The 23,816-nt window shown below is 42.2% G+C and overlaps 2 protein-coding genes across 2 annotated transcripts in view; both read left to right on the top strand.

Moving 5' to 3' along the window:
• Positions 1 to 6,589, top strand: part of Gnaq (G protein subunit alpha q) — a 248,661-nt gene extending 242,072 nt beyond the window's left edge. Inside the window, exon 7 of the mRNA XM_005063781.4 lies at positions 1,266 to 6,589. Coding sequence (XP_005063838.1) covers positions 1,266 to 1,456 — 191 coding nt within the window. The 3' untranslated portion in view covers positions 1,457 to 6,589. The remainder of the gene's footprint in view (positions 1 to 1,265) is intronic.
• Positions 6,590 to 23,142: 16,553 nt separating this feature from the next.
• LOC101836070 (60S ribosomal protein L23a-like) lies at positions 23,143 to 23,487 on the top strand. Its single transcript, XM_040741978.1, has one exon. The coding sequence runs from the start codon at positions 23,143 to 23,145 to the stop codon at positions 23,485 to 23,487; it is 345 nt and encodes a 114-aa protein (XP_040597912.1).
• The last annotated feature ends 329 nt before the right edge of the window (positions 23,488 to 23,816 follow it).

The raw sequence follows: 23,816 nt of genomic DNA, 5'->3' as shown, positions 1-23,816 counted from the left end.
CTGTTTTTTAAAATTAGAGTGTAGTTTTTTTTCTTTTACTGCTTCAGTGTTAGGAAATAATCAACTACAAATCATTATACAAGTATGCTGGTAATTTTTTTTTGTCAGCCTAACATGTGCTAGGGGCATCTTGAAAAAAAGCCTTAATTGAGAAAATTCCATCAGATTGACCTGTAAGCAAGTTCAAAGGACTTTTGTTTGTTTGTTTGTTTGTTTTGATTAATGATTGATCTAGAGATGATGCTGTCTCAGGCAGGTAGTCCTGGGATGTGTAGGAAAGTAGACTGGGCTGGGTGGTGGTGGCGCACACCTATAGTCCCAGTACTCAGAAGCATAGGCAGGCGATCTCTGTGAGTTCAAGGCCAGCCTGGTCTACAGAGCGAGTTCCAGGACAATCTCCAAAGCTACAGAGAAATCCTGTCTGGAAGAAGAAGAAGAAAGACAGGGAGGGAGGGAGGGAGGGAGGGAGGGAGGGAGGGAGGGAGGGAGGGAGGGAGGGAGGGAGGGAGGGAGGGAGGGTAAAGAAAAGAAAGAAAGCAGTCTGAGCGAGCCATGAGGAATAGGCTGGTAAATAGCACTTCCTCCATGACCTCTGCTTCAGTCTGCCTCCATTCCTGCCCAGGCCTTTATTCATAAGCTGAAATAAACCCTTTCCTCCCCAGATTATTATGGTCTTGGTGTTTATCACCACAGTAGAAAGCAAGGACAGAGAGTGGTGTAGTTTCATTTTTGTTGTATAATAAAATACCCTAACAGAAAGCAACTTAGGGGAGAAAAGGGGTGTGTGACTTGTAAGTCCCAGGTTACAGTCCATCTTTGGGGACAATCAAAGCAGGAGCTCAAGCAAGTAGTCATACTGCACCCATAGGCAAGAACAAAGAGAATAAATGCATCCTTGCTTGTTCCATGTAGCTTTCTCTTGTTGTGTAGTTCGGGACCCCATGCTGACCTGATCTAGACAATCCCTCAACTCAGATCCCTTGTGAGGAGATTCTAGACTATGACAACTTGACATTTAACACTACCCACCACAAGTTTCTAATTTATCTAAATAAAACTCTCAGGGGGCAATGGATGAGGCATGAGAAACACTGTGTAAGCATAAGAGTGCAAACCAGTGCATATCATCTCACAGTGAACTTAGCATAGATCTGGAAAACAGATCAGTCTTCATTGGGCATGACACAATATGTGCTGATTGAACAGATGAACAGACGTGTAGTGGATCACATAACAAACTTTCCTTCTCCTCTCTTGGCAAACAGGACCCCAGAGAGATGCCCAGGCAGCTCGAGAATTCATCCTGAAGATGTTCGTGGACCTGAACCCTGACAGTGACAAAATTATCTACTCCCACTTCACATGCGCCACAGACACCGAGAACATCCGCTTTGTCTTTGCTGCCGTCAAGGACACCATCCTACAGCTGAACCTGAAGGAGTACAATCTGGTCTAACTGCCTCCCAGAAACCATTCTTCCCTTCCCTGTGGGCTGTTGAAGATAACCAAGAAGGACTGTATTTCTGTGGAAAACAATTTGCATAATACTAATTTATTGCCGTCCTGGACTCTGTGAGTGTGTCCACAGAGCTGTAGTAAATATTATGATTATGATTTTATTTAAACTATTCAGAGGAAACAGAATGCTGAAGTACAGTCCCAGCTCATTTCCTCTCAGTCTTTCTCTCTCTCTCTCTCTCTCTCTCTCTCTCTCTCTCTCTCTCTCTCTCTCTCTCTCCAAACCTTGTGACTCAATGTACTTTAAATTTTCAGTTATTCACTCACAATATAAAAGCACTCGTGCCATTTTGTTCTCTCCCTCCCTCCCTCCCTCCCTCCCTCCCTCCCTCCCTCTCTCTCCATTCCTTTCCTTCTCCCTCATCCCCTTTCCTATTGACCAAAACACAGCTGATTTTTCTTCTTCCTGCTCCATACCTCCCTGCTGATTTTTTTTTCTCTCATATTACAATGGCCTTTACCCTAGTTCCATTCTTGGTCAAGTTTCTTTCTCGAGTGATGCAGTCAGGACAGTGTCATTCGATTGAAGTCGTCTTACATTAGCTTCATTTAACAGTGGTTATGCTGAAGGCGTGTATTACTACTATGATTTTAAATGTATCTCTGGATGCACATCACATCTAGTATTTCTTTTTCAATACATACATATATGTGTAATATATATATATATATATATATATTGTCTTGTCTCACTTGGACTAGGACAGTGGGTGCCCATTGATGATTAAGAGTCATATATTTTGGATGCAGACCTCCAGCCATAGCTGGGTTGGTCAGAGGATGCCTGGAAGTCAGAGTGTGTGGGTACAGGCTGTAAAGGGGTCCTTACTTCTACAATCCGTGTGCCATGTCCTTCCTCTCTTCTTGCTCCCTTTTATTTCTCTTTAGGTTCTTTACCCTCTGTAAACCACAGATGCCAAATGATATGCCAACAGACACTACATTCCCCAGCAGCTGCTGCCAGAGCCCTCTTGTAGCTTCTTCATTTTCTGTTTGTTTCCAGTTTTCTTTCCCTCCTGCCCACTTTGTGTTTGGGCCATAATTTTAAGATAATTTTTGCTATGGGTATGTGTTGCCAAAGCCAGATTTTTATAAGACAAAATAAATTAATTTAAACAGTAAAAGCCAGTGTCTCAAAATGTAAGCATTAAGACAGCACAGTGAGATGAGAGCGGGGTGTGCACCGGAAGCATGCATTGCCAAACAGTTGCTAACTGAACTGCTGCTCATGGTCCGTTCTTTCCTTTGCCCTTTAAGGTCAGTGCCAGTGTCCAGATGAGCAGTATAGAAAATACCCTTTGTGGTCTGTAGTGAGATCTGCTCATATCTCTCTACTGGCACCAGTGTTATTAGCTCTTTATGTTCTTTCAGTTTGAGTGAGTCTGCCAAGAACACTGGTTGATAGCATTATCCTATAACCTTTGATTTGAAAAAAAAAAAAAAGTGAGCTTGTTTTACCACTTTCGGGTTCTTCTTGAACTGGTCACTTGAACTTAAGGAAGATTTGTGGATTTACCCAAAAGTCACCACTCAGTGTTCTGTCAAGCATATATTTATGCAATGATCATACTAGGAGAGATGTTTGGAATTCTCCATGTGCAATTTGTCAGCAGATGCAAACAGTGCTGCACATGTGTGAGTGAGCCTGTCAAGCAGCCCACATTGCTATGTGATTTAAGTAGATCACGATTGCTCTGAGGCTGCCGGGAAGTTAGGCCACAATGCTAGTCTCATTAGTGCGTGGCACTAAGTCTAAACTTCCATATCAATCACTTTTCTTGAATAACAAAGGGGGGTGAGAGTGAACAGCTTACTATATGAGCACTGAAATTGCTGACTCGTAATGAAGTGTTCTCATGCTTTCCTCTCCCGTCCCCAAACAACACAGCTTACTTTTTTATCCCTTGCTCTAGAAAGCACCTGTAATTTAATTAACAGACTGCCTGTAGGTATAGTGCAATTCTGAATGTTCTGATCGTTGTACATACATCTCTCTTGATATTGCAGCATCCATACTGGCTTTGTAATCATTAATTTTTTGGCAGGTTGAATGTGCTGTATTGATATGTATCTATGTAATTGTATTGTATGTCTTGTAGCTAATTCACATTTTGAATAATGTTATTTTATTTACTTTTTTAAGAGAGGAGAATGTAAATTTGTCAGTTTATTTCTGACTAGGGATATTTTTTTCCATTTAGAAAAGAAGAAAAAAAAACCCTTACTATCTATCGTACAGAGCGGTACTAGCATCGTGCTGTCTAAAATCATTTGCACATTCCTGAGTAGAGGTGTGCTGACCTAAGACCCAAAGGTAATTTCATAGCAAATACACAACATCCGTCAGAGCTTTTATACAAACACGGAGACCAACTTTGTAGACCTTTTGCCATTTGACCTGGGGTTGGAATATGAGCTTTTATACGATTCATATTCTTATTTGGCAAATGCACAGTTTAGCATTACCTCTCTGGTGGCCTTTATTAGAAAGGCAGTTTTAGAAGCTATTGTGATCCACTAAGGAGATGTTTTATCAGCTAGCAATCACTGCTTGCCTGAAAGGGCAACCTTAAATTTGGTGCAGCAAAAACAAACAAACAAAAAAAAACAAAACAAAAAAAGAAAAAAAAGAAAAAGGCAGAAAAAGAAAAAAGTAACATTTGATGGCCTACAGTGTATAGAGAAAACCTCATCAGGATCGTAAGTGTTACCAGTCCTAGGGGACCATGCTGTTCATTTAACAGAGCCGTAGTAGATGTAGTTGAGTCATCCTGATCTCAAGCTCAGAGCTGCTGAGCAAAGCAGGGGAAGGCCGCCACCGCCGCGTTGTCTTTGTGAATTGGAGATGGAGCTTGCTATGCAGAATTGAAGTTTGTGGCTTCACTGCTCATCCTGGGGTGCATGACAGGATCCCTTCTTTTGAGAAAGGAAAACATTGATCACCCTAGTCACAGTGATGCCTAGACACCTAATTGTGTCCATACTAGTCAATGAAGCTAAAAATAATTTCTGTTGTTGTTTCTTGTTTGGGGTTTTGTTGAAGGGTGAGGGGCGGGAAGGGCTTCTCAGTTTTGTACAAAAACAAAGTTTACTCATGCTCTCTCTTCTATTGTTATTGCAAGCGCTCTAAGCTGTGCCACTGACTCCTGTTGATGCTCTAGACAGTGGAGGCTTGTTATGAGTTTTATGGTGACTTGGGCATGTCTTATTCAGAAGCAAAACACAGAACACAGAAACCTTTCCTCACCAGACCAAGGCGAGCACCCATCTCATGAGTCACTCAGCACATCCCAGTGTGCCGTTTACAGATGATGTCACCCACAGGAAATTCCTAGTTGTAAATTGGAGAGTTATATTATGCCTTACAGAGCTTAATTCAGAAGTCTGTGCCTCATATCTGAAATAAAGGGAAAAAACAGGCCCACAAAAAAGTCAGTAAGTCCTGTAGAATCTGTTGGGTTTCCTTAGGAAGAGCTCTGTTGAACGTCCTGAGTAGCTGGCAAATTCTTCTTAGGAGCCTGCATATGTCGTTTACTGGCAGGTGGCATCTGCAGGCGACATGTAAAGAAAACCTGGAACATGGGGGCTTGGGGTTTTGTTTTTGTTTGTTTAATTTAGATTACATTAGCAGGCCTAATAGTTTTAAAAGGTAATTCAGCCAAAGGGCAATTTACTTTTTGTACTTCAGACTTATATTGATTGTCAAGTTGTACGAATTGTAATTTAAAAATTTATACTGCCACATGATTGTAAATTTTAGTTGTCTTAAGTGGGAGTTGGTGAAAAGCTGTTTATGCTGGATTTGGGTCAAAATGACTTGATTATTTGCAAAAAAAATAAAATAATAATGGGAAGAAAGGGCTGCATAATAAGATACTGCAAGACTCAGATCTTGGTTGGAAATTCCTCAGATCCCTTCAGATGAACCCCGATGCCCCTTTGTTTTCAGTTTCTCAAAAGAACGAATGAAGTAAAATATAGCAGAGTGTTAACCCATATAAAAATAAAGTGTACCCAAATATTGTAATGTATATTGCTGCTCTTCTTAAAATTAAATAAGGGTTTCAAGCCACTCGAGTGGTAATTAACAGCACCTCAATTGATACAAATAAGGTATGCTTGGGCGTACATTAATATTTTATTCCAAAGAGAAATCTTTGGTTAGAAACACAAAAATGGAAGCTAACGATGTGTGTTTATCTGTCTTTGCACACTTCCAGCATATGCAGCGTTACTAGATGCCCTGGCACTTGTATCTTTGGGACTCCACTTGGGTTCTAGACAACAAGGAGAAATAAACGGCTTAGTAGTGTGGGATGCGGCAGAGGTTTGGGAAGCCAGACACGTGCCATTTCACAGATAGCTTGCTGAGCCTCTCCATCTGTCTTTCTCACAATATGCTGTCTCCTGCTATGTCCCCGCCACCACCACCCTTCCATTGTGTTCTTGCTTCTAGAATCATCTGTTCAGAGTAAGCATACACACCTGATGCGCAGTAGGTGCTCAGGCATTATGTACCTCCTTTTCACATCTGCCATGGAGCTTCCATTGCCATAAAATTTGAACCCAATGATTAATAACATTTACATGTTACAAAAACAGCTCTTTTGTAAAATTGGATCTTGCATAGATAAAGGAATTCTGGCTTTCAGAGAAGCCTTGATAGGAAGAAAATACAGGAAGGGAGATCGTTCGTTGAGCTATTTCTAGGGTTAGGAAAGAAAATGGAAAAACACTGTGTAAGTTTGTCCAGGTCACTTTCATTGAAACACATTTCTGGCGGATATCCTCAAAGGACTGTAATTGCAGCCTCTGGCTGGACACTCCGCATCCACCCTCATGTTGGAAGCCCTGACTAGATCTGTGTACTTAGGGAGTTTTGTCAAAACCATTTTTAACTTGCAGTATTTAAAAAATCATATTTACTGTTCTTAAAATGTCATTCAAATGCATGTATTGTCTATTGTTTGGGGGTGGGAACTAGTTTTGCAAAAAAAAAACAAAACACCTAATGTTGTATAATAATGCCCCAATGATCTTACTGGTTAAAAATACAGTATTTTTGGCCATACTTTTGTATTACAGTATTCTTCATTCTGAGTTTTGCTTCCCCTGAAGTTGCCTAAGCCCCTCTAAGAATGCTGCTTATTATAAAGAGAATTGGAACACATCTTCACTTCCTTAACAGACTTCATAGGTCACATGTGTCTTTCCAAGTAGGTGGATTTCATGGTTCCTGAGGCACATACAATCTTTTCCCATTTGAGTATAATCAGAAATGTAGACCCTATAGTGCAGGTATGTCTTGGTAGAACTTACCAGATATGTTCTGCAAAACCTGGCTCTTGGTTAATTGTGATCTGCTGTTTGAGAACGTGAGTAGCTGTTCAGTACAGGCTTCTGCAAAGTGATTTAGCCTCATCCTGTCAGGCAAGCTTTGCATGAGTAAAAGCAACCCTCACCCTTGCCCTGGATTCTTAGGCATCACAAAGTCCTGGCATGAGAGTTCTGCTGTATCTGGATGCTGGCAGTAAGCATGTACTCCATACGGTGAAAAGGACCTAGCACAGATATCCTTTGGGTCTATGATGTCAGTAACCTCAAACATCTAAGTCTTTGAGGTCTACTGAGAACTAGCTTTTCTTCCTCTGGATTTTTTTTTTTAAGTACAGGTGGTGATGGCAAGTTCTAGAAAATAGGTGCTTAGGTGTGGACTGCCACACACAGTGAAAGCCAAACCCACTCCTGCTGTGACCATATCTCCTCAGTCCATGTTAAAGAACAACTATGGTATATTCAGTAGGTATGCTGAGCAATTTCTGATGTTAAATTGCCCAGCTCCTTGCTTTTCTGTATAATTCTAAGTCATCACCTTAGCAATCTGTTCACTTGTAGTGAAGGGTGAGTTTCAAGTTAATTTTAATTGTTAATTGTTAAGAAAAAGTGATCTAGATATTTCAACCTTGTTTTCCTTCCATGTTGAGGAAACTGGCACTCCTTTCCACTGTCTACCAACCCCATGATACTAACTAGTTACCTAGATATTGGCATCCCTTTGTTTCATTGTCATAGCTAATAAAAAAAAAAAAGCACTGACTTCAACTACTAGAAAGCATTAAGCACAGTCCATTTGAACAGATCCCTGCCCCCAAGAGGTCCCTGAAAAACTAGGCCCTCATTATAAACTGTATCTTTAAAATCCATGTTGCCTAGGAAAAAGTGAAAAGATGTTAGTTTTCATGCCTCAAGACTATTGAAACTTGATCTGTGTTCACATCCTTACTTCCTCAAGAATGCAGTTCAAAAGCCAGAATATTTTTCTGCCTCTTGAACCTGAGGATCAAAATCAGTCAAATCATCCTCTGTAACTGAGAAGGTAATTGTGGTGAACATGTTAACAGAAGTTAGTAGTCTGTTCTGTCCCTGCTTCAGTGTCCTCTGCAGCTCTGTAGGTGTTTTTGCTACTTAGTTGACAGGACCTGACCAGGAGATAGACTTGTGACTGCCTAATCCCAATTAGCCCAAATATGTGTATAGTACATCTTTCAAGCATCTTCAGAGGTGAAAGGACCAGGACAAGACACTTGTGGGCAAGTGAAACTTGTCAAACTCTTGCTATCTGCAAGTGGGGCCTCCACACTGTGCTCTGTGCCAGTGGCCAGGAAGCTAGTGCATCCAAGAAGATGCTGTCCGCAGGAGGTCCAGTTAGAGGCACACCAGAGGTGCAGGTCCATGTCAGGGCTGGAGTATCGATGGTTATTCTGGGACCAGAGCTACCCTAACAAGGGTGTCCTGCTTCCTTTTTTCAAGGTATGGGAGGCCCATTCCTGGGATGTTCTGCTAGACAGTTAACAATGGACGCAAGCCTACTGAGTCTTGCTGATTCAGCCACACCCAATTTTACCTACCAGTGTGACAGAGACACTAACTCTTGGCTCTCTTTGGCTGCACCTGTGTGCCACTGTCAAGCCCTTTAGCCAAAGCCAAAATTTTTGTGAACCTGGAGAAGGTCCATAGGCCAGGCTACCTGGCTTCCTCTTCATCACTCCCTGTGTCAGAGCACTAACTACCAAGAAGCAAATTTGTGCACTATTCTGGATGGGCAGCCGTACTAGAAACACTAAATATTTAGACTAAGGAACAGCAAGAATGGATAAGCAGGTACTTGAGGCTGGGCAGGAGGAATGAAAATTAGTGTGTGTGTGTACATACCTAAGCAGATAAGTCATTGCCTGTGAAGCAAAGAAGGCCATAGAGAGTTGATGTTAGTTGGTGTAGGACATTGATCCTAAGTCTTAAAAAAACATGATCTTTATGAAGTCGGTATACATGAAGGCTCTAACCATGATTTTCTCATAATGTGTGCACATACATGTACAGAGGGAGGTTTGTTTACCCCTGTGGGTGCGAGGAGTATTTTGACTCAGAGAGTAACCCTGCATTTTGACACAATTGCCACAGGAAAGAATGATAAAGCAAGCACAACTGACAACTCCTTAAACTTTGTCTTCCCAGTCTTTCCTGGTGTCATCTTTTCAAAACTGACCCCTGGTTTGGGAAAGAACACTAATTACAGCAAATTTTAAAATAGCTTTAACTTCTAAATTTTCTTTTGTTGCAGTGCAGGGGATCGAACTCAGGGTCTTGCCTTTGCTAGGCAGGTGCTCTAGCTCTCAGCTACATTCCTGGCTCCACAAAAAGCTTATTAAAAGGGGGTGAATATACATAAGTGGGACTTCTATGGCTGAGGGATGAGGAGGTGTAGATGTAACAGAGACAGTTTGGAAAAGTTCTGAAAAAAATACATAAAAAGAAGCTGTTTGCAAAGGCCAGGCCTGCAGATATTGGGTGCACACTAAGTGCTGTTTTCATTCCTAATAAAAAGCTGTAGACTGCTTAACTTTCCACTAGAAAAGGTGAATTTCTAGAATGCCATCTGTACTCCTTACAAGTGTTTGTACAGAACATGAACACTACACAATTTGGGGGTTGTGTTTTTGGATTATTTTTTCCTCTCAGCCCCAAAGACAGGGTTTTATGTGTAACCGCTCTATCTGTCCTGGAACTGGCTCTGTAGACTAGGCTGGCATGCCTCTGCCTCCCAGCTGGGATTAAAAGTGTGTACCCCACTGCCTGGCTATGTTTTTGGATTATTTTGAAAACTGCTGAGGGAGCCAGCCTTTACATATACAATGGTACATGCTGTAGGTTGTTACAAACAGTCCTTCTAGGACCTGTCTATATTCTTCTAGCATTTAAAAATCACAATCCAGAAACTAGAATTAACCTCAAGAACTATCAGGGTCAATTGAATGATGAACTGGTCAGAGTGAAGGCTAAAAAAATACTTTGCCTTGAATGAGCTCCCAACTATAGTGCAAGGTTATGATCTAAGTTACTGTCTGGGCCCCCAGTGTGAAATGAAGTGTCGAAATAAAGACTCATGTTCCAAATCACATGCTTCTAATAGCCACAGAGATAAGCAAGTCTCCCTATGTACATTGTGCACACGCATATATGTGTCATGTTAAGATCAAAGGCCCAATAAGTGTGAAGGACACTGACATTCTGGCCATTACTAGCAGAGCATTTTCTTTTCTTTTTTTTTTTTTTTTGGTTTTTCGAGACAGGGTTTCTCTGTGGCTTTGGAGGCTGTCCTGGAACTAGCTCTTGTAGACCAGGCTGGCCTCGAACTCACAGAGATCCACCTGCCTCTGCCTCCCAAGTGCTGGGATTAAAGGCGTGAGCCACCAACGCCCAGCTTCAAGCAGAGCATTTTCTACAGACAAGTTTTCCTTCCATATCAAGGAACTGGTACTCCTTCCTGCCATCTGTTTATCCCAGGCCACTCTCCTGAATGAGCTCCACACCACCCTTGAACAGCCCCCAGTGGTACCAAACAAGCTTCCTTCTGGGAGACACCAAGGCACTTTCTTACTCTTCTTGGGCAGAGGATGTTGCTGGCAGATAAAGGTAGAGAGAAGAAAAGATGTTTTGTTGGCGGTCTTTTATTTCCCACCCACCAATTCCCAAATAACCAAAATGAAAACTCAATATTCCTTATAAGTGGTAGGCCAATAGCTTGGGCTTGTTACTACCTAACTCTTACATTTAAATTAACCAATATTTCTTATTTATGCTTTGCCAAATGACTTGGTACCTTTTCTCAGTACAACATACCCATCTTGCTTCTCTCTGTGTCTGCTTAGGACTTATATATGAACTTCCCAGGTTGCTTCTTTCACATCTGGCTTAAGACTTCTCAGACTCTGTCCTTTTTCTTCCCAGAATTCTGTCTGCCCCGAAAATCCTGCCTAGTCATCAGCCAATCAGCTTTTTATTAACAATGAGAGCAACACATTTTCACAGTGTACAGAAGGATTATTTCACAGCAGTGTTTGACTAATATATTGTCACATACACTGACACCTGATTGCTGGGAGAAAGAGAAGTCATGTATTTTAAAAGATTACAAAAAGAAAGGAGCTTAATCTAGACCATATTTTGAGAATACTTAAAAATGTTTCCCAAGATTTTTGGTGGTTAATAAAGGTACGTATGTCTTTAGGAACAAACAGCAAATCTAAAAAAGAAAAAAACAAACTTCTAAGTCTTTGTAGCTTAAAACAGTGGGTGAAAAGTTATTCAGAGACATCTGCATAAAATAAGTCATGCCCATGTTGCTGAATTTGAAGTAAAATCGAGGGATGGAATGGAATAGGGTTAATCAACTTTTGAATTCAACACTAAGAAACTAGTTTAATGATGCTAAATACAAGCAATTAAAGAAAATCTCCATTGAAACCGTTCTTCAGGAAGGTAAAATAACAGAATGTGTGCAAAGTCATAAGGAATCATACTATTAACCAAGGAAAAAACTAATACACATAAGTCTATGTATAAATATGCATACATACATTCACAATTCAATTGAAATTTCCTCATCTAGGTTACTCCCTCCAACAGCCAAACACCACCTAACAAAAATCCAAACACAAGGCATGAGAAGTCCCAAAATATTACAGGCTAATGTGTTGTCCTTGATTGCCCCTCCCAAGAAATGGAAGGTGGATCCCTACTGCTAAAGAGACCCTGCGCTGTAGGCATAGGGTTCACTTTAGGCAAAGGGTCCCAATGCCCCTAAGCTGGAACTGACTTTAATGCCTCTTCCCTGAGGACTAGTTTTCATGGCAGCAGAAGGTGCCATGCAAGCTTCCAAAAGACAGAGACAGCAAACAGTCCTATCTAGGTATGATGCCTATGAAGCAAGACAACAATCAACATGACAAGATAGTCCTAAGAGTACAGTAGTAGCACACATACCTTTGCTGTAACCAACAGCTTCTAATTGGGCTTAGGACGTGCTCAACAAAAAGGAACTCTTTCCAGGTACTGGAAATCCAGCCAATTACTCATGGCTAGTAAAGTCATGGTCTTGAAAGATAACCTACAATCACCACGTTACTAAGCCAACATAATCCCTAACAACACTCTATTTGTCTTTATATCCACAGATGAGTGTAATATTAACCCCTCATCAAGGAAATTTCTCTTTGCAACAGATGGAGTCCATTATAGAAAATCACAACCAATCAAAATGCAGTTATGGAGCCGAGTCCCAATGGATACATCTACAAAACAATTCCTGAACTTCAGAATCAAGGGACATTTTGGAAGAGGGGGTAAAAAGATTCTAAGAGTTGGAGGATCAAAGAGTTTGCTATGATGCAGTGTCTCATAGTGATGCCAAAAAGCAAAAAAAGCATAAAGCATAAAGTCTCACCAATGTGATGACTGCCTAAGCATGAGGAGAACAAGGACGAAATCAGTAGACATGCCAAAGTGGATGGGAGAAAGCCCACAAGGTCTCAGCCATACACAAAGAACTACAGGCATCTAAGAAATGCTTAGAGTGGAAGAAATAGTCTTCCCCATCAATGGGTTATTCAGTACCAAATTGTCAACCCTGGAAGCATACTTGCAACTTGCAAGCAACATTATACAACTGAGCAGGTCTGTAAAGAAATATATATGCATATATATATATATACATATATATGTGTGTGTGAATGTATATTATATGTTTTACATAATTATATATATAAAATATATTTTACATAATTACATAATGTTATTTTTTAAACATATTCCTAAATATACACACACATATATGTGTGTATACATAGAAGACATATATGTATATAACACAATTAAAAGAGACCATGAATTTGAAAAAGAGCAAAGAAGGTTATATGAAAGGGTTTAGGAGGGAAGAGAAGAAGGGGGAAATGATATAATAGTATCATCTCAAAAATGAAAATTAAGTCTTGCATTCCAATTAACCACTAGGCTCTATGTTAACTTCTTGAAATTATCAGATTGAACAAAACACGGCAGCTAATGCATGCTGTTTGCAAGGAGCACACTGAACAGAAACAGATGGTTCACCAGTGCTATTTTCCCTAAAACAACTGACTGAAAACACATTTCTTACGTCTGTCAGACTGAAACCACTGCTGTGTTGACCCACCCTGCACAAAATGGAGAGACAAACAAGCAGCGAAGAGGAGTCACAACTTACAGAGCCAATGCCCCTGAAACCAAGGGTGGAAACACTAGGAGACTACTAGCCAACCAATGGAACATTTTGAATCAAAACTCCAAGCAGAGAACAAGCATTTTTGTTGTGGTTAACTCCTTAGTCTTGACCCATAGCCACACTGTGAAGACTGGAGACCCTCTTCAGGGCGAGGAAGAAGAAACTTTTTCTGTACAGGAGAACAATTTATATTCACAAGTTCTTAGATTTTCCTAGAGCATATTAGGGTTTTAGCAGAGCATAATTAAACCTTAGGAAGGAAAGCACCTAACTGCATATCTCAAGCTGCCCTGTCCCACCTGAAACAGAAACACAAACAGAGGCAGATAGGAAGCTCACAGCCTGGAGTCACAGACCCAGGGGAAGACCAACCTAACCAGAGTGCAGTAGAAAGCCCCCTCCCCATCCCTACCCATCACACGTACCCCTCCAATACACCAGTGAAGCCTACCTCAAATTCATCATGTCCAGACTGGAAACACAAACAGAAAAAAAACAATAACCCAGTATAATGTAAAAGGCAGGGCTGGGTCAGGTGCAGATCGTGGTGGCAGAGCAAGTATTAGATCCAACACAGCTGTGACAAGAGAGTCAGAATGATTGGATGGAGTGAGAGCTGAAAACGGTGACTGTCCTGTCAACTTGACACAAGCTAGCTCATTTGAGATAATGCCTCAATAAGTAAGCCTTTCTTTTTCCTTTTCTCTTTTTGTCTTTTTTTTTTTTTTGAGACATGGTTTCTCTGTATAGTCTTGGCTGTCCTAGAACTAGCTCTGTAGACTAAACTGCCCTTGAACTTACAGAGATCCATCTGCCTCTGTCTCCCGAGTGCTGGGATTAAAGATATGCATCACTTTTGATGAACAAAACAAAATTCAAGAGAAAAAAAAAACAGAAGAAAATGAGAAACAATTTTTAAAAGGGAAGGAATTTAAAATCTTATCATGGAGGCTGCAGTGCAACCCAACAAGTCATGACGTAAACCCCTTTGTCTATACATCTCTACTTGCAAGTGTTCATTGGAGAGTCATTGGTTTGGTTTGAGGCCCCTGGTCTCCACTACACATTAGATGCTGGGCCCCCACTAGGACTCTTCCTGGGTATCCCTCTGTCAACCTGTGTTGTGGAGATCCTGTTGCTTTGGGTCTGTGGTTCTGGTCCCTTCACATGCACCAACAGATCATAGATGAGGTGGATGTTGGAGCAGACCAAGTCATAACCCTAGTTCTGGGCCTGGACAGCTGTAGAGTTGGTCCGCCAGAAAGGAAATGGGAACAGTTCTCCCATAGTCGCAACTCTGCCATGGCTGGTTCATCCGTGTCTGCACTAATGGGGCTTGCTCTACTGGGCTGCCCTGGCGAGGTGCAGAGCCTGCTATCCCGAGTGTTGCAGCTGCTGGGGGTCAGGGATGGCTTTCCTATTCTTATGACACAGGGCCAGCTCTCCTACCAGGCTCAGGCATTGATGGGGGGCAGGAGCAACTCTCCTCTGCCTATGACTCCAGAAGGCAGATGGGTAATGGGGACAGATGTCCTGTGCTCACCGTTTTGGGGCTGGCTTACCCACACTTCTGTGATGGGGGTTGTTCTACTATATATGTTTCTCTTATTGGTTAATGAATAAAACACTGTTCGGCCAACAAGGCAGGAAGATAGGCAGAATGAGGAGACAAGGAGAATTCTGGGAGAGGTAGGCAGGGGTCTGCCAGAACTGTTGTCATGTAAGCCACCAAAGAAGTGACAAAACTTGGCTCTGGAAATACATAGACTAATAGAAATGGGTTAATATTTAAGACAGAACTAGCCAATAAGAAGCCCTAGCCAATGGCCAACAATTTCATAACTAATAAAGTGTCCTGTTCATTTGGGACTGAGACTAACAGCAGGACCCTGGGTTACACCTCTGTAAACAAGGCTGGCTCTGTTGTGCTGCCCTGGTGGGGTTCAGGGCTTGGTCTCCTGAGTGTTGCAGCTGGTGAGGTTCAGGGACAGCTCTCCCACTCTTATGACCAGGGGGACAGCTCTCCCAACTGCCATAAGGGTTGGTGGGTGGTGGGGAGGGCTTTTTTCCCCTGCCTATGCTCCACAAGACAGATGAGAAAGGGGGGCAGCTCTCCCATGCTCACATCTTCAGGGCTGGCTCACCCATACCTGTGCTAACACAGTTGGCTCTTTTGTGCTGGTCTGGCAGGTACAGGACCTGCTCTCTCGAGTGGTGCAGCTCCTACCTCCTCTCTTTCTAATGGCTAAAGAGCTCCGTTGTATCAGATATATTTAGGTCAGAGAACACACAGAACAATGAGAGATTTGGAAATTGGATGTAGATATGCTTTTCTACTAAAAAGCAAATCTATTCCCAGATACTGTGTTTTCCAATGTACAGGTCTTGCTTTGGAATGCAAAATTTAGCAAGATTAAATGAATGTGCAGTTAAAATTTCTTTAAAAACTAAGCATGCCACAATTTAAAAACTCAGGAGCAATGGCCTTGTCAGCCCACAGTAGCAGGGAATGCCCTCCAGGATAAATCAGCGGGGATTTTGAGTCTTTAGGAACATATCTATAATATGTACTTCTTATCTCTGGCATTCACAACAGTTCAAATTCTGCATATAAATCTACTTTGTAAGATACAGGACTATGGCTGGGCATTGGTGGCACACGCTTTAATCCCAGCACTCGGGAGGCAGAGGCAGGCAGATCTCTGTGAGTTCGAGGCCATCCTGGTCTAGAAATACAGAGAAACCCTGTCTCAAAAAACAAAAAACAAACAAACAAAAAAAGATACATGACTATGCTAGCAACCTCAGCCATGAGAGTATGAATCTTAAGTGTAAACAGAAAATCTCCAAAGCTGAAAGAAAAAGCATAAAGGAACTACACAGAGGCATGAGTTCTTTGTGTTCCTACCCAGGTGGACTGTTGCTGTACCTAAAGCTCTGCACATGGTGGGGAAGGAAGATGTCCAAGCAGTCTCGTGGCCATTCTTGGATTTATGACTTGGCTTAACTATCCAGTTACCTGGGGTGAGCTATATGGACCTTTTTTAAGCTCCTGATCAACTGTAAACTGGGAATCACAACAGTGCCGACATCTTAAGGCTGTCGTTCAAATTAAAGGGAATATGGCATTTCCCAGGGTGTTTGACTGGTGGTAAGTACTTCACAGATGTTTTCAGTTGTTGTTTTAGTTCCCAAAACATTTGAGAGAAAAGTTATAAAAGAACTAAAAGCAACAACAGCTGGGATTTTTACTGCAGCAGAAATATCTCCACCTATGGGGTAGTTCAGAGATTATTTAATAGACATATTGAGCCAAAAGGCAGTAATTAGTTTCCATAGTCATGCAGAAAACAAATGACCCTCAAGGTGTGTTAAGATGGTAGAAAACCAAAAAAATATTACCCAGTGAGCCTGGGAAAATGGCTTAGTCAACAAAGTGCCTGCTGGGCGACTTAGGGTTCCTATTGCTATGATGAAACACCATGACCAAAAGCAAGTTGGGGAGGAAAGGGTTTATTTGACTCACACTTACACATCACAGTCTATCACAGAAGGAAATCATGACAGGCACTCAAACAGGGCAGGAATCTGGAGGCAGGAGCTGATGCAGAGGCCATGGAGGTGTGTTACTTACTAGCTTGTTCCCATAGCTTGCTCAGCCTGCTTTCCTATAGAACCTAGAACTACCAGCCCAGGGATGGCACCACCAACCATGGCTAGGCCCTCCCCATCAATAACTCATTAAGAAAACAGCTTAAAGCCAGATCTCAGTTGAAGTTCCCTCCTTCAGATAACCCTAGTTTGTGGTGAGTTGACAGAAGACACACATAAGCCAGCATACTAGGCAAACTTGAGAATCAGAGTTCTGATCCTCATAACCAATGTGAAAAAGCCAGGAACAGTGGCATGTGCATATAATCCCGCCACTAGGGAGGTGGAGATAGGCAGACCCTTGTCTCCTACTTTACATAAGTCTGCAGGCTTAAGCTCAGTGTGGAGGGAGACTTTGTCTCAAAACACAAGGTAGGTAACTCCTGCGCAATGACACAGGCTGATCTCTGACCTCTACATGCACACAGACCAAATGTCCAGATTTCAGCTGAAGCAAAATTATCATGCTAAGAACCAGGAATATCTGAAATAAATGATAAGTAACAACTGAGAGATGCCAATACAAAGGTAGGGACTATCTATCCACAATGTAAAGGAATCAAACATGAAAATGTTCCAAAGACCAATGAAAAATAACTTATAGCAAGAAATAAAAATCTCAAGACAGTATCACTAAATGAATATGAAGTAGAGTGAAAATTTTACAGCCTAGCACCATAATAATTAAACTAAAAACACGGTTGAGAACTCTGAACAACAGAATGGGAGCCAGAGGTATCGCTTAGTGGCTGGGCACCTGCTTACCTTGTGCAAGCCCTAGGCTTGGTTGTGCAGAGAGAAGTGGGAAGAAGGAGAGAAGGAGACAAGTGATGGCTACTAGGTAGATTCAGTAACTTCTCAGTGTATGAGATAAATATATTTAAAGCGATTTCCACACATAATTGTGAAGGCTAAAATTAAAGCTACAACAGAATTTCACTTTTACAGTGTAAAAGAGAAATCCTTATGTATAAGTCTTACAAATGTGCAGGATTTTTATGCTGAAGACCAGAAGATGCTAGCAAAAGAAAGAAGACCTGGAGGTAAATAGACAAACCATGGTATTTGAACAGAGATCTCAGCATAATAGAGATGTTCGTTCCTCCAAACCAATATGCAGGGTTAATTCACCTATAAATGCCAGCAATGTTTTTCTTATAGATATAAATAAGATTTATCCTATATCAAATATTACAAGAGCAAAGAAAGGATGAAGGAAGAAGGGCTTAAATGACTTTGAGAAAGAAAACTGGAAGGAATCATCAGTCTACCTAAGTCCAAGATTTATGGAACTACTATAAGGTGCTGGTGAAGACAGACACGGCGCCCATGGGTCAGAGAATACAAAAACAGGTCTACACAAATATACCCACCTGACTCTCCACAATAGCACAAGTCGATGAAGAAAGATGAGATAGATTTGTCTGCAAATGTTACTAGAGAGTCACAGAGAGATACTTCTACTGACAGATTTGACTGTATAGAAAAGTTAATGAGTCATAGACAAAAACATAAAATTACAGAACCATAGAATGTTTAGGGGAAAAACACAGAAAAAAGTAAGGTATAAGGCATTGATTCTTAGGCTTGGGCCTAAAAGCATGTAAATTAAGACAAAGCTTTGATAAAGCTATCAAAATTAATTTTTTTCTTTTTTTAGGGTTTTTTCCCCTTTCTTTCTTTCCTTCTTTCCTTCCTTCTTTCTTTCTTATTTTTTTTTGAGACAAGGTTTCTCTGTGTAAATAGTCCTAACTGTCCTGGAACTAGCTCTGTAGACTAGGCTGGCCTCAAAACTCACAGTGATCCACCTGCCTCTGCCTCCCGAGTGCTGGGATTAAAGGAATGTGCCGCCGCTGCCAGGCTAAAAAAATTTTTTTTCAAAAAAATCCCACCAAAAGGTTAAGAATATGAGAACTGTGGTGATATCTTGCTTGTACAAATAAAGCCTATCTGAAGGTCAGAGAATGAAACTTGCCACTAGCTGACCATAGAGGTCTGGAGGTCTGTACAGACAGACAGGAAGTGAGCTAAGGGGTGGAAACAGGATATAAACAGGGAGAAACAGAAACTGGCTCTCTTGTCTGCTGAGACACTAAGGAGGTAAGGTATGGTAGTGGCTTGCTCCTTCTCTCTGGTCTCTCAGCATTTTCTTCTATGTCTGACTTTGGGTTTTTATTACTTAGACCAATTAAGAACTCCATTTACAGAGTACATATTTACAGTCCAAATGTCTGAACAAGTACTGCTACCCCTGACAGAGATAGAGTTCAAAATGTAGCAAGAAATGAATACATGGGTTTGAGGAGCTAGTCTACCATGTAGCCTTGGGAAACCTTCTGAATCTTAACCATAAGGATGTCACTATCCAGCTTGTGATTTTGAGCTGTAGGTTTCCCAGAAGTTACCTTTGTGCAAGGGAAACTATAGGACAGGGTACAGAGGATTTCTGTATTATTTCCTATAACTTATGAATCTATAACTATCTGGAAGTCTTTGTGTATGTGTGTGTGTGTGAAAGAGAGGACAGTGAGACAGAGAGAGAGAGACATTCACACACACACAGGGAGAGAGAGAGAGAGAATGTTTGTGTGTGTGTGTGTGTGTGCACGCGCGCACGTTAAGGTTTTGCTTGTAGTTCAGACTAGTCTCAAACTCACTATAAAGCCAAGGTTTGTTTCAAACTCTTGATCCTCCTGCCTCACCTCCCAAGAGCTGAGATTACAGGTTTGTGCCAGAGTACCCAGCTTAAAAGTAAAATTTTAAAAAATCTGATTTTAATTTAAAAACCTCTCAGTGTTTAAAATCAGACCTGTGTGATAGAAACAGAGAGCAAGTAACAAGTGTGTGCTTTGCACCTTCTACTGAGTGAAGGGAACTTAGAAAATACCATAGACTGGGTGGATCAAGCAGTGGACATTTATTTCTCACAGCTGAAGATCAAATTCAAGACCACGGTGTTGGCGGGATTCAGTCCACTGACAACCCTCTTGGCATCTACAGAGGCAGACTTTTTGCTAGTTCATGTATTGCAGAAAGTGCAATATCTATCTAGTCTTCTTTACTTCCTACAAGGACGAAGAAAGTCAATAGTATTCCAAAAGACCCCCTCCTGATTCCATCCCATGCTGTGAGTTTTGAGGGGGGCTGCTTCTCTTTTCCTTTCAAAACCTTTGTAGCATGTGTGCCTGCCAGCTACACATTGGACAGAACATTCCTGGGGATAAGTTTGTGTTCTAGAAACAAGTTTGCTAAGCACCTCTTCTCCTAGCTCTCCACAATAACTAGGTGCCACAGGTTGGAGAATGGGGTGTCCCTGGAAACTTCTGTCCTTGCTATTATGGACTGAAATGAGAAAGAGCAAAGAGATGAGGCATTGTGGCCCCAAATGGCTCTATGAGGAGTGTGGTTTTGTTGGAGGATGTGTGTCACTGTGGAGGCGGGCTTTGAGGTCTTATATATGCCTCAGATAACTTCCTGTCACTTGTGAGTCAAGATGTAAGAACTCTCAGCTCCTTCTCTAGGACCGCGTCTGCCTGCATGCTGCCATGCTTTCCACCATGACGATAGTGGACTGAACCTCTGAGCTGTTAGCAAGTCACCACAATTAAATGTTTTCCTTTGCAAGAGTTGCTGCAGTCATGGTGTCTCTTCACAGGAATAAAAACCCTAACTAAGACATGTTCTCAGTTCTCCCTAAGAAAGGTGAATTCTCTGATGTGCCTCAGATACCTTTGCCTTGGCTTCTAAGATAACTTTCCTGCACATACAGCTCAACAACTGTGACTCAAGGAAAACTCCTGCCTGAATCTTTCACTGTTATAACAGGAGTACAGCATCTATAGAAATTCTTGAATTCTTGAATATCCAACAGTGAAAAAGGAGGCCATGGGGGAAAGACACAATACTATGCAATTATTACCTGGGAAATGCAGGAAAAAAACCTCTTTAATCTACCCTGAAACAGCTAGGTAGACAGCAAATGGGTCCTTTTGGGCCAAATAGTCCAAAGCTATTTTTCATTCCCTTACAATGTACTGCTGTCTAGGGAAGGAAGCAGCTTACTCAGGATTTTCCACCTCTCTCACGGAGAGCAGCAGTGGCTTCCCCTGAATGGTGGTACCTTGGCAACCACAGCTGGGATTTGTTCCAATGTCTTTCCCTGGCAGGCGGGTAAGTGTTGTACTCCCATTATAGCAGTGGGGTATAGCAGACAGGAGTTTTCCTTGAGTCACAGTTGCTGCTATATCTGTGGGAAGTTATCTCAGAGCTGAAACAAAGATGTCTCACATACAAACCTACCTACTTTGAGCCCGTGCTGCATGAGGCTCTCTTTTTACCTCATAAGGGGCCTAGAGGAGCTGCTGTGCTATGACTCAGTTTCCTCAAGTGTCACTCTCACGTGGAATGCAGTGACCCTCCAGGTAAAGTGCTTCCTTGAGTATCTCTTTTCTGTTGTCTAAGCAAATCTGGGGACAGGCCAGTGCCCCAATGGGACGTTTTCAAACTCCTTTGGAAACTATTAGAAGGTTGGATAATGGTGTGTGAGGACAGAACAGGACTTCAGAGCACAGCTTCCTGATTTGATTCCAATCTGTGTGACCTGAAGCAAGTTATTGTCTGTCTGCCTCAAGTTATGTCATCCATCACATGGGGAGAACAGTATTTGCCTTGTAAGACTATCCGACATTTGTGGCCCTACAGCAGCCAAGGTTTATGTTGACATTCGTGGCTTCAGTTTCCACTGAAGACTGAGTGGATGGATATTCAGGTCTGCACCTGAGTCCATGTTGGTGTTTGTGAGCCATGCTGCCGACAAGGCCAGGTGTGGTGATATCTTGTTTGTACAAATAAAGTGTGTCTGAAGATCAGAGGGTGGAGCTCGCCACTAGCTAACCATAGAGGCCAGGCAATCATGGTACACGCCTTTAATCCCAGGACTAGGGAGGTGGAGACAGGAAGTGAGATGGCTGGGCTGAGAGAGGAATATAGGCAAGAGGAAACAGGAACTTGCTCTCTTTTCTGCTGGGAATTTGGTGAGGTGAGGTGTGACTGTGGCTTTCTCCTTCATTTCTCTGATCTTTCAGAATTTTCCCTTATTTCTGACTCCAGGCTTTTATTATTAAGGCCTATTACAACTCATGTTACAGCCAGGCTGATCAGGGTGGCCTGTGCTACTACCAGGGGCCATGGTGATGTACAGGCCTGGGTTGCTGCCGAGAACCATGTCTTGGTCTGTGGTCCTGTTGCAGCTGGGGTCTGTGTTGATCTCTGTGGCCCATGTTACCACAGGGACCATGTTACCTTAGGAACCATTTTTGTTGAAATCTGAGGACCATGTTGAGCTGGCACTGCCCTTTGCTGGTCCTGGGAGAGCTGATCCTGCCCATTGCTGGCCACTGCAATAGAAGAGCTGGCCTAGCAGCCCCTCACCAAAGGAATAGAAGAGCTGACTTGGCCCCTCATGTGAGGGTGGTGGTTCCAGATGCCCAGACTGACCAAATCAACTACCATCCAGGCCTACATCCAGGACTTTGAGTTGGCCCACCCCAACATCTACCCCATTTATGACCTGATGGAGTGTGTGAAAGGACTACTCCTGCGGAAATAGTGGCAGGACCTCCATGGTTGGGGCAACAACAGGATATCGGAGAGGAGTTTTGTTGTGGGTCTAATATTAATGGTATACCAGAAGCCAGAGGCCTTGAATCAGACCAATGACTCATTGTAATGAACATTTGCAAGCAAAGCTGAGTGAACAAAAGTGTGTACTGTGTGACACACCACAGCTCCCTATGCCACTAAGATGAATAGGAGATGTTGGGGAGGCAGAAAAGACGGAGGGGTGAAGTGGCTGTTTGTTTGCTTGTTTGTTTTTAATTAATATTATTAAAATTTTCTTTTGGGGGCAAGGGGTGGATATGAAAGGACTGGAAAATGAGTGATATTGTAGTTCATGATGTGAAGTTCCTAAAGAATCAATAAAAAGAAAACAAAGCAAGTAAGCAAACAACAACAACAAAAAAGGACTGTCCAGCATTACCGTGTTGGGATTGTGTGCTTTTCACCATGCCATCAAGCCCTTATTTCCACCTCAATAATCATCGTCTGGTTCCTCTTATTGCCATTCAAAATCAAATTAGGCCTGTGAACACCTGCCCTCTCTCTTACTGCTTGTGCATCAGATGGGGGTGTTTTAGGAGTTTGGGAGCAGGCAGAAGCAGACATCATCAAGCTAGTGCACTTCTGGGGCAGATTTAAAAGGACCTCTTCAGACAAAGCCAGTCTTTTCACCAAGATAGCACCAGACGTGAAGAAGCATCTGCCTTTCTCAAAGCTGAAGTCCAAGTGAAAGTCTTGAAAACTGAGAGAAGGCCATGCTGAATGGCATCCACAGTCACAGCCCACATTCCCCTGCAGCTCCCAGGCAACACAAATATCCTACAAGAGTACTCCCAGAAGAAGCAAGCTGGTCTACTACGCCATCATCGATTACTACTGAGTTAGCCATGAGGGAATTAGAAGGCAACACCTGTACATTCATGATGGATGCCAAGGCCAACAAGCACCAAATCAGACAGACTGGAAAGAAACTCTTTGACATGAATGCGGCCAAAGTCAGTGCCCTACTTAAACCTAATGGACAGAAGTTACATCTTCAGCTTGCTCCTGATCATGCTGATTCAAATGTTGCCAATAAAACTGGGATTGTCTTAACTTAGTCAAGATGACTAGCTCCAAATTCACAGAGTTTTCAACATTTGCACAAAAAATAAAGTTTAAAAGTACCAGATTCAGTTGTGCTATTCTATTTAAGTGATTGCTCAGTTTGAAGGGCTTGCTAGAGAAGATGAGTAAGACAGACTGTGGTGTAATGCACCGGAAGAGAAGGGACAGAGCATCCCTCCATCAATGAGTGACCCCTGTTGCACCTTCCTTAGTGTGTCTTGGGTCTTGGATAGTCAGATACACACTAATATAGACTGGAATAAAATTCCTTGTCTTGCCGGGTGTTGGTGGCGCACGCCTTTAATCCCAGCACTCAGGAGGC

Source organism: Mesocricetus auratus, unplaced genomic scaffold (assembly GCF_017639785.1).
Source record: "Mesocricetus auratus isolate SY011 unplaced genomic scaffold, BCM_Maur_2.0 Super-Scaffold_4256, whole genome shotgun sequence".
Classification (NCBI taxonomy): Eukaryota; Metazoa; Chordata; class Mammalia; order Rodentia; family Cricetidae; genus Mesocricetus; species Mesocricetus auratus.
The sequence above is the reverse complement of the archived record's forward strand: the minus strand, read 5'-3'. Positions and strand labels throughout refer to the sequence as shown.

Bases quoted from the DNA above. Each gene is read 5' to 3' on its own strand.
- LOC101836070 (XM_040741978.1), top strand. From the start codon at position 23,143: ATGCTGAATGGCATCCACAGTCACAGCCCACATTCCCCTGCAGCTCCC.